Source organism: Papio anubis, chromosome 5 (genome assembly GCF_008728515.1).
Source record: "Papio anubis isolate 15944 chromosome 5, Panubis1.0, whole genome shotgun sequence".
NCBI lineage: Eukaryota > Metazoa > Chordata > Mammalia > Primates > Cercopithecidae > Papio > Papio anubis.
In genome coordinates this window covers 131,055,500-131,073,165 of record NC_044980.1, presented here as the reverse complement: position 1 = coordinate 131,073,165, position 17,666 = coordinate 131,055,500, and the positions used below count along the sequence as shown (strand labels likewise).

The 17,666-nt window shown below is 41.2% G+C and overlaps 1 protein-coding gene across 4 annotated transcripts in view; it reads right to left on the bottom strand.

Moving 5' to 3' along the window:
* KDM3B (lysine demethylase 3B) overlaps positions 1–17,666 on the bottom strand; it is an 87,722-nt gene that overhangs the window by 60,469 nt on the left and 9,587 nt on the right. For 2 of the 4 annotated variants that reach the window (XM_003900160.4, XM_021939717.2), the window contains exons 2-4: positions 6,486–6,653; positions 3,866–3,979; positions 1,273–1,378 (exon numbers count right to left, since the gene is read on the bottom strand). In XM_003900160.4, the coding sequence (XP_003900209.1) occupies positions 1,273–1,378; positions 3,866–3,979; positions 6,486–6,653 (388 nt within the window). Of the gene's footprint in view, positions 1–1,272; positions 1,379–3,865; positions 3,980–6,485; positions 6,654–9,198; positions 9,244–10,271; positions 11,843–17,666 lie in introns of those variants that run through there. The other 2 variants (XM_021939716.2, XM_009209190.3) reach the window with 2 other exon arrangements.

Below are 17,666 nucleotides of genomic sequence, written 5' to 3'. Positions count from 1 at the left end.
TATGTTATGTTGTTATGTTATGTTATGTTATATATGGCCGTTTACATTCTGGTATCTGAGTTTCAATAACAGTGGGTGGAGAGTTCAATTTACGACGTTTCCAGCCTTTTGCACTAATAATAGGCTGAACAAATATAGCACCTGTCTTCCTAGGAACACAGAGTTTCAAATATATTACTTTATCAGCAGGTAATGTTACTCTGCAATTTAAGCTGCCCTCCAAGGACAGTTTCCCCCCCGCCATATCCTTGTTCATTGAGACTAGATAGCTAAATCGTTACCAATTTTAGATTATTCTCTCTCAGAGCTAAAATTAAGATTCTGTAACTTTTCTATGTCCTACCTCTCCTTCTGTCCACTCAATTTTCTTTTCTGCTACCAATTTTCCTCATATTCTTTCTTCCACTGTATCTTTCCTTGATTATTTAACATCATTTTATCCTGACACCTTCCTTCCCCAATAGGTCAGTTTTTCTACCTTTACCTGTTTAGATTTATTTTGACAAAAGAGAAACAAGGAAACTATTTCCCTGAAAATAATGATTATTATGAGATCAAGAAAGGAAGGGGAGTGAATGTATAACATAAATGAAGCCAATAGTTTACACCTTTTGTGTAGAATCTTGGGCAAAACTTGTATCTGAACTTGAAAGCTAATAATTTTTTTCATTCTTAAAAACAACATGCTTTTAACGTGAATGAGTCTGTGGACACATTATACTTTGCACTCTAAGTTATTTGTTGGTGTTTTTAGTTCTTGAGAAACTTGTAGATTGTAAGTTAAAAAAGCAAAGATTTTCTAATTCATTGCTATATCCCCAATGCCTTAACACTGTCTAGTACATAATATTTAAGAAATTTAAAAAAACTAAAACTCAACTCACAATAAAACTGTATATTATGAAATGCAGAATAAACCGGAAACGCTGGTCTGAATGAGATCCTGTTTTTGCTCTAAGAGCATCTTTAAGGGGATGGATGGACCTTAGACAGAATAATACAGAGTCTCACCTCTGTTACAGACACCTCCATAAGACGAGTGATGGAGAGAGAATGAGATCTCTATTCTAGAGATCCAGCTAACTGGAGATACTCTTTATTTTTATTATTTTTTAATAAATAATAATAATTATCCTTCATGTAGCATCTGACTCTGCCCACAAAAAGAAGATAAGTACAAATGTTTAAGGTTGCGTGGTATCCCATACTATCACTCAACAGTGATCATTCACCTGAATCAGAGTTCAGGGACAGAAGACTATCTGTTCTTACCTCGGCTGAATATCTCCTGTAGCTTTTGGTCACTGATCAAAGCATTAACTGTTTCTCTCAGTGCAGCATGTTCCAAAAGAAGCTGGTTTTGGCTATCTGTTCCCATCTGGTAAAGATAAAAGAAGAAAACAACTGAATGTTAACATGAATAGCAAACATCTAATCAGTTGAGAAAAATCATATCCTAAGGAGCTGCATATCAACATTTGCCAAACAGTATCTACAGAACCTTAGTCTCAGGCTAGGTGTGGTGATCATGCCTGTAATCTCAGTACTTTTGGAGGCCAAGGCAGGAGGATCGCTTGAACCCAGGAGTTTGAGGCTGCAGTGAGCTATGGCTGTGCCATTGCATTCCAGCCTAGATGGCAGAATAAGACCCTGTCTCTTGAACAACAAAAAAAGAGAAGAACTCTAGTCTCATGAAATGTTTCGCAAAAATTAAGAATGCTAGGATCAATTAGGATTAGGAAATATTATATATCTTTCTACATACAATAGCCTATTAAAGCCTCTGAGAAGATACAGGAAAGAAACTTATTTAGGCCAGTGTTTCTCATACTTATTTGACCACAAAACATTTTATTCCTTGTACATCTTTTTTCTTATTTCAGTATTTATCCAAAATTTACTAAGTGCTATCTCATAAAGCACTAAGATTATAAATATGAATAAAGCAAGGTTGCTGAGAGGGAATGAGGCCTAATGAGCAGGGAAGACGTATCAACAAAGAAATCATCATTAACATCTCACGGAAGACAGTTTAGGAAATAACTGCTCTTGTCTGTCTTAGTAAGACAGTAAAACTCTTAGTCTCCTGATTTTCTTCCTGCAGACAGCAACCCTTACAAGTGAGAAATAAATGTATTTTCCTAAATTCTGAAACTATAACTCAGACACTGGTTTGTTTTAACTATTAACTAGTCCCTTTTCTTTGTAACTATGATACTTCATGCTGCTTGGAACCAGTCCAAACTCCTGGATGTCAATAATGAATAGGCCCCCTTGGACTCAAGTTACAGAAATAGCCACCTCAGAGAAGCCACCTCTTCTTTTTTTTTTTTTTTTTTTGAGACAGTCTTGCTCAGTCACCCAGTTGCCCAGTCGCCCAGGCTGGAGTGCAGTGGCACTATCTTGGCTCCCTGCAAGCTCTGCCTCCCAGGTTCACGCCATTCTCCTGCCTCAGCCTCCCAAGTAGCTGGGACTACAGGCGCCCACCACCATGCCTGGCTAACTTTTTTGTATTTTTAGTAGAGACGGGGTTTCACTGTGTTAGCCAATATGGTCTCGATCTCCTGACCTCGTGATCCGCCTGTCTGGGCCTCCCAAAGTGCTGGGATTATAGGTGTGAGCCACCGCACCCGGCCGAAACCACCTCTTCTGAAGAGACTCAGAATTGTGGTCTTAAGTCTTGGGTGGTTTTAGGGTAGGGTAGAGCCGTGTAGAAGAAGAAAGAAGCCTCAGCCACCAGAAGTACTTTTCAAGGGAGCAGAAAACCTTTAAAATGCACAGGGAGATTGGGTACAGTGGCTCACGCCTGTAATCCCAGCACTTTGGGAGGGCAAGGTGGGTGGATCACTTGAGGCCAGGAGTTTGAGATCAGCCTGGACAACATGGCAAAACCCTGTCTCTACAAAGACTACAAAAATTAGCCAGGTGTAATAGCATGTGCCTTTGATCCCAAGCTAGTTGGGAGGATGAGGCACAAGAATCACTTGAAACTGGGAGGTGGAGGTTGCAGTAAGATGAGATCAAGCCACTGCACTCTAGCCTAGGTGACTGTCTCAAATATAAATAAATAGGCCGGGCGCGGTGGCTCATGCCTGTAATCCCAGCACTTTGGGAGGCCGAGACGGGCGGATCACGAGGTCAGGAGATTGAGACCAACCTGGCTAACGTTGAAACCCCGTCTCTACTAAAAAAAAAATACAAAAAACTAGCCGGGCGAGGTGGCGGGCGCCTGTAGTCCCAGCTACTCGGGAGGCTGAGGCAGGAGAATGGCGTAGACCTGGGAGGCGGAGCTTGCAGTGAGCTGAGATCCGGCCACTGCACTCCAGCCTGGGCGACAGAGCGAGACTCCGTCTCAAAAAAAATAAATAAAAAATAAATAAATAAATAAATAAATAAAATTTATAAAATACCAGGTACGGTGGCTCACGCCTGTAATCCCAGCACTTTGGGAAGGCCAAGGCAGGTGGATCACCTGAAGTCAGGAGTTCGAGACCAGCCTGACCAACATGGTGAAACTCTATCTTTACTAATAATACAAAAATTATCTGGGTTTGGTGGCACATGCCTGTAATCCCAGCTACTTGGGAGGCTGAGGCAGGAGAATTGCTTGAATTCAGAAGGCAGAGGTTTCAGCGAGCCAAGATCACGCCATCGCACTCCAGCCTGGGCAACAAGAGCAAAACTCTCTGTCTCAAAAAAATAAGTAAATAAATAAATAAAGGCACAGCGTATTTACTGGAGGAAGTAATATAAGAAACGCTAATATGTTCCCACCTAGCAAAAGGGGAAACACCTATATTTATACCAACAAAGAAATTAGCAATGAGAAAAAAATAGGCTCAAGGCTGAAGCAAGTGTTAAATACCTGAAACAGATGCAGCCCATTGGCATCCGACAGGAACCGAAGCTCTCGATCCAGAAGATATTCCACTGGAACCACAGAACCCAAACCCAGTTTATCTACAAGGGGAGTAAAAGTCTGTGAAGTACAATGACAAGAAATTGATTAGAACTTGGGAATTAAAAAAAATAGCAATTCAAACAAATCTCTAACTTCAAAGAAATAATTATTATATCTTTCATCCCAGTAAATACAGATAAGCTAAAGCATAAGTCCTTGGAAACATTCCCAACCTGGCATCTACCCCTCAAATAGTCATGGGAAGCTAACTAATGCAGAAAGTCAGCTCAATACTCTTATTGGCTAAAAAGGACAAGAGGAATCAGAAATTCTCCTAATTCTGCCTAGGAACAGGGCCAATCTTGTCAGGTTTCAAGGGAGCTAAATTACAGTAAATTCCCAGAATAAAGAGTTATACTGCTATCATCGCTAGAACTCTTGAAATCTTTGTGAAATTTATAAAATAATTAACGGCATAAATATGGATGGTTAATTCATATTAGCATTTCATAAATAAATAGCCTACAAAAAAGTCATGAAGAGACCCCATATGCACTTATACAAGAGCTTTTCCTAAAAGTTCAACTGGAAAGTGGCCTTAAAAACAAATGAGGCCGGGCTCAGTGGCTTGATCACCCGAGGTCCGGAGTTCGAGACCAACTTGACCAACATGGTGAAACTCCGTCTCTACTAAAAATAGAAAATTAGCCCATTGTGGTTGTGTGCCCCTGTAATCCCAGTTACTTGGGAGGCTGAGGCAGGAGAATCGCTTGAACCCAGGAGGCGGGGGTTGCAGTGAGCCGAGACAGCGCCATTGCACTCCAGCCTGGGCAACAAGAATGAAACTCCTTAACAACAACAACAACAACAAAAAACAAATGAAAGGGCTGGGCGAAGTGACTCACCTGAGGTTAGGAGTTCAAGACCAGCCTGGACAACATGGTAAAACCCTGTCTCTACTAAAAATACAAAAATTAGCTAGGCATGGTGGTGCATGCCTGTAATCCCAGCCACTCGGGAGGCTGAGGCAGGAGAATCGCTTGAACCTGGGAGGTGGAGGTTGCAGTGAGCCTAGATCGTGCCACTGCACTCAAGCCTGGGTGACAGGGTGAGACTCCGTCTCAAAACAACAACAACAAAAAAAGCAAATGAAAAGACAGTTTAGTAAGTGATGATATATATCATCAATAGGTTAAAAAAATTGTTTTGAATATTATTTATTTAATTTGGTTAGCCACATGAGAATTAGGATTTTTTAGAAGTTACCATTTATACCCATACTTTGCTAATAGGACAGACAGAAACAAATGGATACTCTCACAATTAAATTTTATAACACACAGCCAGGCACAGTGGCTCATGCCTATAATCCCAACACTTTGGGAGGCTGAAGCAGGTGGACTGCTTGAGCCCAGGAGTTCAAGACCAGCCTAGGCAACATGATGAGCAACCATCCCTACAAAAAATACCAAAATTAGGCTGGGTGCAGTGCTGTGCGTCTATAGTCCCAGCTACTTGGGAGGCTGAGGTGGGAGGAGGTTTAACCCTGAGGGTCAGAGGTTGCAGTGAGCTGTGATTGCACCACTGCATTCCAGCCTGAGTGACAAAGCCAGACCCCGTCTCAAAAAAATAAAATAAATTTTATAATGCTATTTTATTTCACTCCATAATTGAAAAACAACTTCAAAGGTTACAAATAATGTTTCAAAACCTTGCTCTGAGAAAAGACTAAAGGTGAAAAAATTCTTTTCATTGTTTTTTTTTTGTTTTTGAGACAGGGGTCTCACTCTGTCACCCAGGCTGGATACAGTGGCACAATCATGGCTCACCGTAGCCTCAACCTCCTGGGCTCAAGCCATCCTCCTACCTCAGCCCCACAAGTAGCTGGGGCTACAGACATGTGTCACCAGACCTAGCTAATTTTTTTATTTTTTGTAGAGATGGGGTTTTGGCATGTTACCAGGATGGTCTCAAACTCCTGAGCTTAAATGATCTTCGTGCCTCAGTCTCCCAAAGTGCTGGGATTACAAGGCATGAGCCACCGTGTCCGGCCAAAAAAATTCTTTCATATCAAATATCACCTAATATAAAACGTTTTGGAGGACAAAGGAGAAAAGACTGCTCCTAATTTTTGCATTAGTAACTTCAGAATAAACGTATGTTAAGGACAAAGTATACAGTTCTTTTTTTTTTTTTTTTTTTTGAGACGGAGTCTCGCGCTGTGTCACCCAGGCTGGAGTGCAGTGGCGCGATCTCGGCTCACTGCAAGCTCCGCCTCCCAGGTTCAGGCCATTCTCCTGCCTCAGCCTCCGAGTAGCTGGGACTACAGGCGCCCGCCACCACGCCCGGCTAGTTTTTTGTATTTTTAGTAGAGACGGGGTTTCACCATGTTAGCCAGGATGGTCTCGATCTCCTGACCTCGTGATCCGCCCGCCTCGGCCTCCCAAAGTGCTGGGATTACAGGCTTGAGCCACCGCGCCCGGCCAAGTATACAGTTCTTATACATACTCTGTCTGTAACATGTCATAGTTATATTTATAGGAGTAAAGCTCAGATACATTCCCAACCAGTAAAAGCCACTCACCAGGGCTGGCCATTGTGCAATGGAGACTCGAATGCCCTGGAGAAGGACTGGGTCCTCACGGGGTGCCCATACAAGAGATCCTTCCAGCAGAAGCACAATAACTTCTTCAGCATGAACTTTTACCCAAGAGTGTTGTTTCCAGTTACAGCCATCAAATTCTACAAAGATCTGCAAAAAGAGATAAAAAGCAGTTTGGAAGTCACACTTGGAAAAATCTCACACTATACTTACAAATGAACATAAACCCCACTGTTCTGAACAACTGACTAGGAATAATTCTAACTTGTGTTTAAGATCTTTTAATGGATGTCAATAAAAATTGATCTTCAGAGCCAGGAAGCTGGTCTCAGCCCCACTCTGAAAAGGAGGAACAGAGTTAAGGAGGCATGAACTATTCACAGTCACTCAGTAATTTTTAGTCATGTCCCTACTGAAATTGGCAACTCTTAGTTTCTAATTCATATTTACACAAACTAGCTGAGGGCATACTATACTAGGTTCAGGAGTACAGAAAGGAATCTGGCATACTTCTTGGTCTCAAAAAGCTCATAATCCAATGGGAAGAAATTTTTAATACTTCTATTGAAATTGTGAACTTTTAATTATTTTTTCAATAGATGATGTATATATATGGCAAAAATTCAAAAAGATAAAATGCTGAAAAACATTGTTCTCCCATTCCTGTGTGTGGATTCTATTGATTGATTGATTGAGACAGGGCCTCACTCTGTCGCCCAAGCTGCAGTGAAACGGCATGATCTCAGCTCACTGCAACCTCTGCATCCTGGGCTCAAATGATCCTCCTGCCTCAGTCTCCCAAGTAGCTGGAACTACTAGCATATGCCACCATGCCCAGCTTATTTTTTGTAGAGACACAGTTTCACCATGTTGCCCAGGCTGGTCTTGAACTTCTGAACAAGGGATCTGCCCACCTCAGCCTCACAAAGTCTAGGATTACAGGCGTGAGTCACTGTGCCCAGCCTTTTTTAAAATTTAAAATTAAATTAAAATTAATTATTTCAGTAGAGATAGGGTCTTACTATGTTACCCAGGCCAGTCTTGAACTCCTGGGCTCAAGTGATCCTCCTACCTTGGCGTCCCAAAGTGCTGGGATTATAGGTATGAGCCACCACACAAAGCTGCATGTGGATTCTTAAGTGCAACTGTCAGCAATAATCTCACATCGGCTAGCAGAGACTTGCTGTAGTCACAATGCTTTCTTCTTCCCTGAACAGATACTCCACTTCTTGAGATATACTTAAGTAGACACTGTATTTATACAGTTCTGAAAGCAGATTACATTAAATGAAGCTACATTTTTCTAATAAATACTATGCTTAGATTTGACCTTCTTTTTTTTTTTTTGGAGACAGAGTCTTACTTTGTTGCCCAAACTGAGTGCTGTGTGGCACAATCATGGCTCACTACAGCCTTGACTTCCTAGGCCCAAGCAGTTCTTCCTCAGCCTCCTGGGTAGCTGAGACTATAGGCGCACACTACCATGTCCAGCTAATTTTTGATTATTTGCAGAGACAGGGTCTCACTATGTTGCCCAGGCTGGTCTTGAACTCCTGGAGCCAAGCAATCTTCCTGCCTCAGCCTCACAAAGTGCTGGGATTATAGGTATGAGCTACCCTGGCTGGCCCCAGCTTTGACTTTCTATATAAATTCTGACTTCTGAAGATGAGTCAACACAGCATCAAAAACTACATATGTGGCCAGGCACGGTGGCTCATGCCTGTAATCCCAGAACTTTGGGAGGCTGAGGCAGGTGGATCACAAAGTCGGGAGTTCAAGACCAGCCTAGACAAGATGGTGAAATGCTGTTTCTACTAAAAATACAAAAATTAGCTGGGCATGATGGCGGGCACCTGTAATCCCAGCTACTCAGGAGGCGGAGGCAGAGAACTGCTTGAACACGGGAGGTGGAGGTTGCAGTGAACCGAGATTATGCCACTGCATTCCAGCCTGAGCAACAGAGTGGGACTCTATCTCAAAAAAAAGCTACATATGTATATAAATTATCACTATTTATAATAGATATGTCCAGTGCCTAATATATAGCTGGTCACAAAAGGGCCAGAGTATTTATTTATATCCCACTCCATCAACTAAGGATTTTTGTTGGCTTTTGGGAAACACGTGTAACAAAACAATAAATTATAAATTAAAATCAGAGCCAAGCAAACTACAACAGGAAGTCACTATCAAAGTTAAAAAAAAAGGAAAACTTAGCAGGAAATAAGGATCTATATAGCTGCTGTGATTCTATGACTTTTTGTTTTTTGAGACAGAGTCTTGCTGTGTCAGCCAGGCTGGCACGATCTTGGATCACTGCAACCTCCGCCTTCTGGGTTCAAGCGATTCTTCTGCCACAGCCTCCCGAGTGGTTGGGACTATAGGTGTGCACCACCACGCCCAGCTAATTTTTGCATTTTTTGTACAGATGGGATTTTGCCATGTTGGCCAGGCTGGTCTCGAACTCCTGGCTTCAACTGATCCACCCACCTTGGTCTCCCGAAGTGTTGGGATTACAGGCGTGAGCCACTGGGCACAGCCTGTGTGACATATTTGGCTTTAAGTTTCCCAAAGCCCAATATAAAAATGGAGACAAAGTCAGTTGCATAGTTCTTGTTGTCCACAAGGAAAACACACAGCAATTACTCAGGGAAGCAAAGCTTCTCCAACTACTTGGCTCTATAAAATTTCTCACCTGAGGCCGCGCGCAGTGGCTCACACCTGTAAGCCCAACACTTTGGGAGGCTGAGGCGGGCGGATCAAACCTGAGGTCAGGAGTTCGAGACCAGCCTGACCAACATGGAGAAACCCCATCTCCACTAAAAATACAAAATTAGCTGGGCGTGGTGGCGCATGCCTATAATCCCAGGTACTCAGGAGGCTGAGGCAGATGAATCACTTGAACCCAGGAGGCGGAGGTTGCGGTGAGCCGAGATTGTGCCATTGCACTCCAGCCTAGGCAACAAGAGCAAAATTCTGTTTCAAAAAAAAAAAAAAAAAAAAAAAGCTCACATGAAACTTCTTAAGGCAACACTAAGTGATGTAGGACAATATTAGAATCCCCATAGACGTGACTCCCAACTGGCAACTGCGGAGTTACCAGGAGAATCTGTAAGTATTAGGGGCACCAAGCATTTCCTAGAATGAATGTCAGAGGTCTTGCAGATGTATGTACTATCATTTTTCAAATACATGTAGATGATGTAATTAATAAAATTCAAATCTATTAAAAATTGTTAATAAAATTTTATGTTGATTTTACCACAGTGAAAAAAATTTGAAGAAAAATATTACTGAATTCACAATAGCTTTTCGTTTGTATACGTGTTCTCAAGTAACCAACATAAAAATTATAATGATATGAAAATTCAGGAAATTTAGACTTGGAAAGTATGGAACCATAGCTCAGTAGCCTGGCTACTGGTTTAATCTCTTCACAGGTAACAAATCCTTGTGAACTGAAGTGCATTGCTGAAAAGTTATCCCAAAAGTTAAATTCGTTATAAAGTTCTAGTTCTATTATCTATAATACTCCAACAAAGAAATTAACAATGAGAAAAGTAAGCTTCATTTCTACTTAATAAAAAGATGCAAGGCTCAGAGAGGAGAACGATTTTTACAAAGAAAAAGGACAGAACACTGAACTGCAGTATATTTAATATATAAATAGGCTCATTCATACATACATGTTATAGGGGAATAAGACATAGTCCCTGCCTTCAGGTAACTTACAGGCAACTGAAAAGAGAGAGATGTATTCAAACTTACTTTAAGTGCAGACTCCGGCACCAAGAAAGGCAGCATAATGTACAAAGCTTGGAGCTCATGTTCCAGGAGGCCTGGATTAGTGTCTCAGTTCCACTCTCTTGCAAAACCTAGATAACTTACTTTTCCCTCCTCAAATCTTAGTTTTCTTTTTTGTGATATGACACATCTTTCTTACCTCATGGACTGGTTGTGAAAATTAAATAAAGGAACAGATTCTAAAGCACTTTGGTTGATTATAAAGCACTATTTGGGCAACAGTATGTCACAGGATAAATAGAAACAGGGTAAAAAAAAGTATGGTGGGTATTCAGAGGCATAAGATCACTTCAGAGGTGCAGAGGAACTGATAGAGGCTGAGGACAACAAAAGCCCCAGTTAAGTTCTGGGATGGCCAGGAACTATTTAACATACTATGGAGGAAGCAGTAGCAAATAAGGCTAAAAAGGCTAGGAGTAGATGTGGAAGACCTTGAACACTTGGATAAAAGATTGGCGCTTCATCCAGCTGTCAATGGGAGGTGTGGGTGTGTGCATGCAACTATCATTAAAAGGTTTTGTGTGTGTGTATATGGTGGGGGAGTAGTAGGGAGTGTTCTTACATGACCCAGAGTTAGGGGTAGTAAAATGAAGAAGGAAGTGACTTGTGCTTATGAGAATCCAAGAGCCCTATCGCAAAGTTGATGACTAGCTGAACATAGAAGTACGGGAGAATTGAAAAATGACTTCGATTTTGAACCAGAGAAAAGAAGTGCTGCCATCACAAAGATGAACTGATCTCAGGAGGACACAATGGCTGGAGGACAGACAAGACCTTGCAAACCATGAAAAGCAGCCTGGAATGTTCAATACCCAGATTGGATCTGACCCTGAGTGACACAGTACTCTACCAGGTGTCCTCAGAAAACCAGAGGTTGAGGCTCCATGGTAACTAATGGCTAGGTGCCATGATGAATAGTTCTAATCTGCCAACCGCTTTAAAAATCAACATAGGAATCATAATATTCTATGTTATACCAACACACAAAAACAAGAACAACACTAAAATAAGCCACTGGGCTAAAGCTGTAATGATTTTTATTCTTTGCAGATAAGAATTTGAATATTTTAAAAGTTAATATTCAAGAATCCAATACTATCATCACATACCTAAAAACATTAGGAAAAAGTTAAAATATTTGGGAGTTACATTTTACCTAATTTAAGGGCAATTATCTCTTACCTTACTTGGGGAAAGGATATGGAATAAAGTGTTAAATCTGAAAAAACCCTGTACTACACATTCCGGGATCAAACGACAGCTCCAATCTGATAATATGAATTTGTTTTGAGAGCAATATGGAATGTAGATATATATAAACGTGGACTATGGATATATGTAAACATATTCCCCCAAGAGTGAAGCTTGTTTCTGGCCCAGGACTGTACTTGGCTTCCTAGCTACAAAAATGAAAGAGTTGAACATACAAGGTAAAGAATCATTTCATGTGGGACGCGGTGGCCCACATCTGTAATCCCAGCACTGTGGGAGGTTGAGGCGGGAGGATCACTTGAGTCCAGCAGTTCAAGAGTTCAAAACCAGACCTGGCAACATAGCAAGATCCTGTCTCTACAAAAAAAAAAAAAAAAAAAAATTAACCAGGCATAGTGGGGTACACCTACTACATAGTGTAGTCCACACTACTCAGGAGGCTGAGATGGGAGGACAGCTTGGGCCCAGGAGTTCAAGGCGGGAGCGAGCTATGATCATGAGCCTGTACTCCAGCCTGAGCAACAGAGTGAGACCCTGTCTCAAAAAAAAAAAAAAAAAAAAGAAGAAAGAAAAAGAAGAAGAACCATTTTAAATCTAAGTACATAGAACACATACTCTTAATGGTAGTAGCCAGGGCACAGGACACAAAGAAGGGATATAAACTAGCAAAAATAAAGGTAGTGATTGGATTGAGTCAGAGATGACCAAGGGAGGCTGATAATCTTAGTAGGGGAGGACTAAAACAGTTTGAGGTTTTTTTTGTTTGTTTGTTTTTCTTTTTGAGACGGACTCTCTGTTGCCTAGGCTGGAGTGCAGTGGTGTGATCTCGGCTCACTGCAACCTCTGCCTCCCGGGTTCAAGCGATTCTCCTGCCTCAGCCTCCTGAGTAGCTGGGATTACAGGTGCCCGCCACCACACCAGCTAATTTTTGTATTTTTAGTAGAGATGGGGTTTCACCATCTTGCCCAGGATGGTCCTGAACTCCCAACCTCATGATCCACCTGCCTTGGCCTCCCAAAGTGCTGAGATTACAGGGGTGAGCCACCACGCCCCGCCAAGATAATTTTTTAAAAGCCTGATTAAAACAAACCATGATCAGCTAAGAAATTTTTTAAAAAGTCAGATTAAATTTCTACTATTAGAGTAAAAGTAGCAAATGGTACAACACATGCTTCGGTTAGAACCCAAGGATTACATGTAAAGTATTTTATTAGTTAAGAAAAGTTAGTGTTAAAATTCTTGCTTTCATTTCTCTTTGTGGTCTACATGTGATTTATATTCATTTTAGTGACATTTAAATAAGTTCTTTAAAAATAAATTATCCTAAGTTTGACAAAATCAGATGGTAGTAATCTAAGTGATATGGGGCTTCATGTTTGTCATGTAATCATCAGTTTGGATTCTGGCTGTTCTCAAGGCCATTCTTACTATAATTAACAACATTATTCGTTTATTCACTCTCTTAACACAAATAGAATGCCTCTTATAAGTGAAGCATTTGCCAGGGCCAAGAATATCAAGGTAAATAAGGCAGCAAATTGACAGTAGGGACTCACACCCTAGACGAGCCCAACAGAGAGGTACAGAAATTATTTCAGTGCGAAGTAATCAGGATAATAATAAAGATTTGAATAGGCTATGTTAGATTAGACAAGATATCTGCTTTGGGAAACCAGAACATTTTCAAGAAGAGGTAGTAGTATACAAACTGGGTCTTAAAGGACAAGCTGCATACTTCTGGCAGAAAAAAGAAGGAAAGACTTTCCAGCAGGCGCAAAGGCAGAGAAAAATAAAAGCAGATCAAGTGTCCTGGGAGCAGTAGGAGGAGGTGGTTAGTAAGTAAGCTGTAAAGCGCTCTGACTGGTACATTAATGGTTGAAAAATTGAAACCTGTTGACAAAGATGCTGTTTGGCCAGGAGTGGTCTTTCGTTTGTTTATATTGTGCATTTGAATATCTTTTTTTTTTTTTTTGAGATGGAGTCTCGCTCTGTCACCCACGCTGGAGTGCAGTGGCCGGATCTCAGCTCACTGCAAGCTCCACCTCCCGGGTTCACGCCATTCTCCTGCCTCAGCCTCCCGAGAAGCTGGGACTACAGGTGCCCACCACCTCGCCCGGCTAGTTTTTTGTATTTTTTTTTAGTAGAGATGGGGTTTCACTGTGTTAGCCAGGATGGTCTCAATCTCCTGATCTTGTGATCCGCCCGTCTCGGCCTCCCAAAGTGCTGGGATTACAGGCTTGAGCCACCGCGCCCGGCCTTGTGCATTTGAATATCTTTAGGCAGCGTGTGCACTTCCAGCGGCTGCCAATGCCCACTACACCTTTTGGTCTGTCACCCAGCTGTTTTTCACAAGTCTGGTTCCTCCCTAGACCTATCTGAGCTTATGTTGCCTCTACAGGCCTTGAAGGAGCACTGACAGTTTTAAAGGTGGTGGGGAGACCTAGTAAACTATAGAAAGATAATGGGGTCCAGGAATGGTGGCTGATGCCTGTAATCCCCAACACTTTGGGAGGCTTAGGTGGGAGGATCACTTGAGCCTAGGAGTTCGAGACCACCCTGGGTAACATAGGTGAGACCTTATCTTTACAAAAATAAAAAATTAGCTGGGCATAGTGGTGTGCACCTATAAGTCTTAGCCACTTGGAAGGCTGAGGTAGGAGGACTGCTTGAGCCCATGAAGTCAGGGCTACAGTGAACTATGATCATGCCACTGCATGCCAGCCTGGACAACAGTGAGACCCTGTCTCAAAAAAAAAAAAAAAAAGAAAAGAAGGAAAGAAAAAAGAAAGACAATGGGGGGAAGTTCTCAAAACTCAGTTTAAACAGGAAATCAAAATGGAAATTATAAAGCATTTTATAATTAGGTGAATAACTAAAATACAACTTATACTATGGAATAAATAATAGGAGTTTTTAAAAATGAGATCTATCTAATAGACCAATGTGGAAAGATCACTGAGACACATTATGTGAGGGAAAAAAAGCAAGTTGCAGATTATCTGAGGGGAGGGGATTGTGAGTGGGAGGACTGGGATGAGACAGTGAACAGTATTTTAGCCTCATCAGTAGATGTTTCCTTTTTTAAAAAAGAATTTACTTATTTATTTATTTATTTGTTTGAGACAATATCACTAGGCTCACCGCAATCTCCGCCTCCCGGGTTCAAGGCATTCTGTGCCTCAGACTCTCGAGTAGCTGGGATTATAGGCAAAGCACTACCGCGCCCGGCTAATTTTTGTATTTTTTGTAGAGACGGGGTTTCACCATGTTGGCCAGGCTGGTCTTGAACTCTTGACCTCAAGTGATCTGGCCGCCTTGGCCTCCCAAAGTGCTGGGATTACAGGTGTAAGCCACTGTGCCTGGCCTAAAAGAATGTATTTATAATTAACTTATTTTTTTAAAAAAAAGAGGAAAGAATTGCCTTTGGGGTCAGGTTGGAAGATATGGATGGAAGAAACCGGAAGCAGGGAGACCAATCACAAAGCAATAATAACCCAGTTAAAAGACCTAACCCAGTAAGAATACTGTATGGGCCGTGCGTGGTGGCTCATGACTGTAATCCCAGCACTTTGGGAGGCCGAGGTGGGCGGATCACCTGAGGTCAGGAGTTTGAGACCAGCCTGGCCAACAGGGTGAAACCCCCGTCTCTACCAAAAATACAACAATTAGCCAGGCGTGGTGGCAGGCACCTGTAATCCCAGCTACTCAAGAGGCTGAGGCAGGAGAATCGCTTGAATCCGGGAGGTTGCAGTGAGTGGAGATTGCCCCATTGTACTCCAGCCTGGGGGACAAGAGCAAGACTTTGTCTCAAAAAAAGAAAAAAGAAAAAAAAAGAATACTGGATGAATGTAAAGTATATTTGAGAAATTAGAGATAAAAATAACAGGATATGGTGATGACTGTGAGATGGTAAAGGAAATCAAAGATAACTTTCCAAGGCTCCTAAATTTTCCAGTTTTCCTACCTATACTCCAAACAAAATGTGAACTCTGTTAAAAATAATATTACACAACTGTGGGATATCTTGTCAAGGTGGGAGTAGATGCATGAGTTGAATACCTCTGTTTTCAAATAAAAAATAATTTTCTCTTTACAGTTTCTTTGACTCTCAAGAGATAGCTTTCTACCAAATATCCCCAAATTTTTCTACTTTCTAACATCCTGAATAAAATAAATGTGAAGTACATGGGAACAATGGAAATAACCTGAATCTAGTGCTTTCAGGGGTTGTGGAATGACAGATATAGATTTGCATCCCACCTCTCCCATTTCTTAACTGTGTAGCCTGGAGCAAGTCACTTTAGCCTCTTTGAGCCTCACTTCCTTTGCCTATAAATAGGGACAATAAAGACCTCAAAGGATTGCCTGTAGGATTACAAGAAATAAAGACTTTAAATGCGTAGCAGAATATGGGCTCCAGATAAATGCTTATTCCATAAGCAAACTCAGGTCAGAGTAAAAACTGGCATGACTTTTTTTTTTTTTTTAATTGCTATATATCAAGAATCTTAAACATGTACATACTCAGTGTCCATCATACCACTTCGGACCATAATCCTAGTAAATAACCCTAAACACTGAAAAGGTTTTATTCACAAAAATGCTCACCATGGCATTATAGATGAAGCCTAAAATCTGAAACAATTTTAATATCCAATGAAAGGGGAAGAGTTAAATTACTCAGCCAAAAAAAATTACGTGCATAAGATTACGTTCAAATTCCTTGCACAGCATTTATTATTTTCTTTTGGGTTATAAAAGCAATACATGAATTACCAGTGGAAAATACAGAAGAGCACCAAGAAAATTAAAATCACCCATAAAATGAATAATTTTTAGTAAAAAAGGAAAATAACAGGCTGAGTGTGGTGACTTATACCTGTAATCCCAGCACTCTGGGAGGCTGAGGCAGGCAGATTATTTATGGTCAGGAGTTCGAGAACAACCTGGTCAACGTGACGAAACACCATCTCTACTAAAAATACAAAAATTAGCCGGGCATGGTGGCACAGCACCTGTAATCCCAGCTACTTGGGAGGCTGAGGGAGGAGAATGACTTGAAATCGGGAGATGGAGGTTGCAGTGAGCACAGATCGTGCCACTGCACTCCAGCTTGGGGGACAGAGTGAGTGAGACTCCATCTCAAAAAAAAAAAAAAAAAAAAAAGAGGAAAAAAGAAAAATAAAAATAAAGAAAATAACTGCCACATTAAATGAAAAAGCAAAATTCAAAATTAAAAATGCAGTATGAGGCCAGGCGCGATGGCTCATGCCTATAATCCCAGCACTTTGAGAGGCCAAAGCGGGCGGATCACAAGGTCAGGAGATTGAGACCATGCTGGCTAACACGGTGAAACCCCGTCTCTACTAAAAATACAAAAAATTATCCGGGTGTGGTGGCGGGAGCCTGTAGTCCCAGCTACTCAGGAGGCTGAGGCAGGAGAATCACTTGAACCCAGGAGGCGGAGGTTGCAGTGAGCCGAGATCACACCATTGCACTCCAGCCTGGGAGACACAGCGAGACTCCGTTTCAAAAAAAAATAATAATAATTTCTACATTTTGTATAATGGACATGCATTACTTTAGAATTAGAAAAAGAAAACACCAAATGTTTCAAATCTAAGAAAACAACCCGGACGCAAATCACAAAACCAAAGGCAAGTGTACCTTGGATTGGAGTCCCAAATGTGACTCCAATATCAAGATGAAAAAATTAGTAGTGAGTCCATATCAATAAAAACATGTAAAAGAAAAAATTTGAAAGATTATAAAGATAACGGGGCTGCAGAGTAGAAATTCCATAATAAATCGGAAGTGAACATCAGCCTAATAGGGGCTTCAAAATGTTCTACTTTTTTTAGACAGAGTGGTTAGAGAAAAGGAGAAAAAAGAGAAAAATCCATGTTTCCTGACCTCCATGAATTTACAATCTAGTAGAACAGATAAGCAAGTGTGGAGGATGGAAGACTTTCCCTCTACCTTCTGAGGGTTAGGTGATTAACAGTCAGCAGTTTAAGGAGAGAAAAATACGAATTTGTTACATGTAGGGGGCATCACAAGAAGGAAAAGTAAATACCCAGAACCCAGTGAGACTGAAAAGCTTTCTTGTATTTCTAAAGAAATTATAGAAATAGTTTTTATATAATT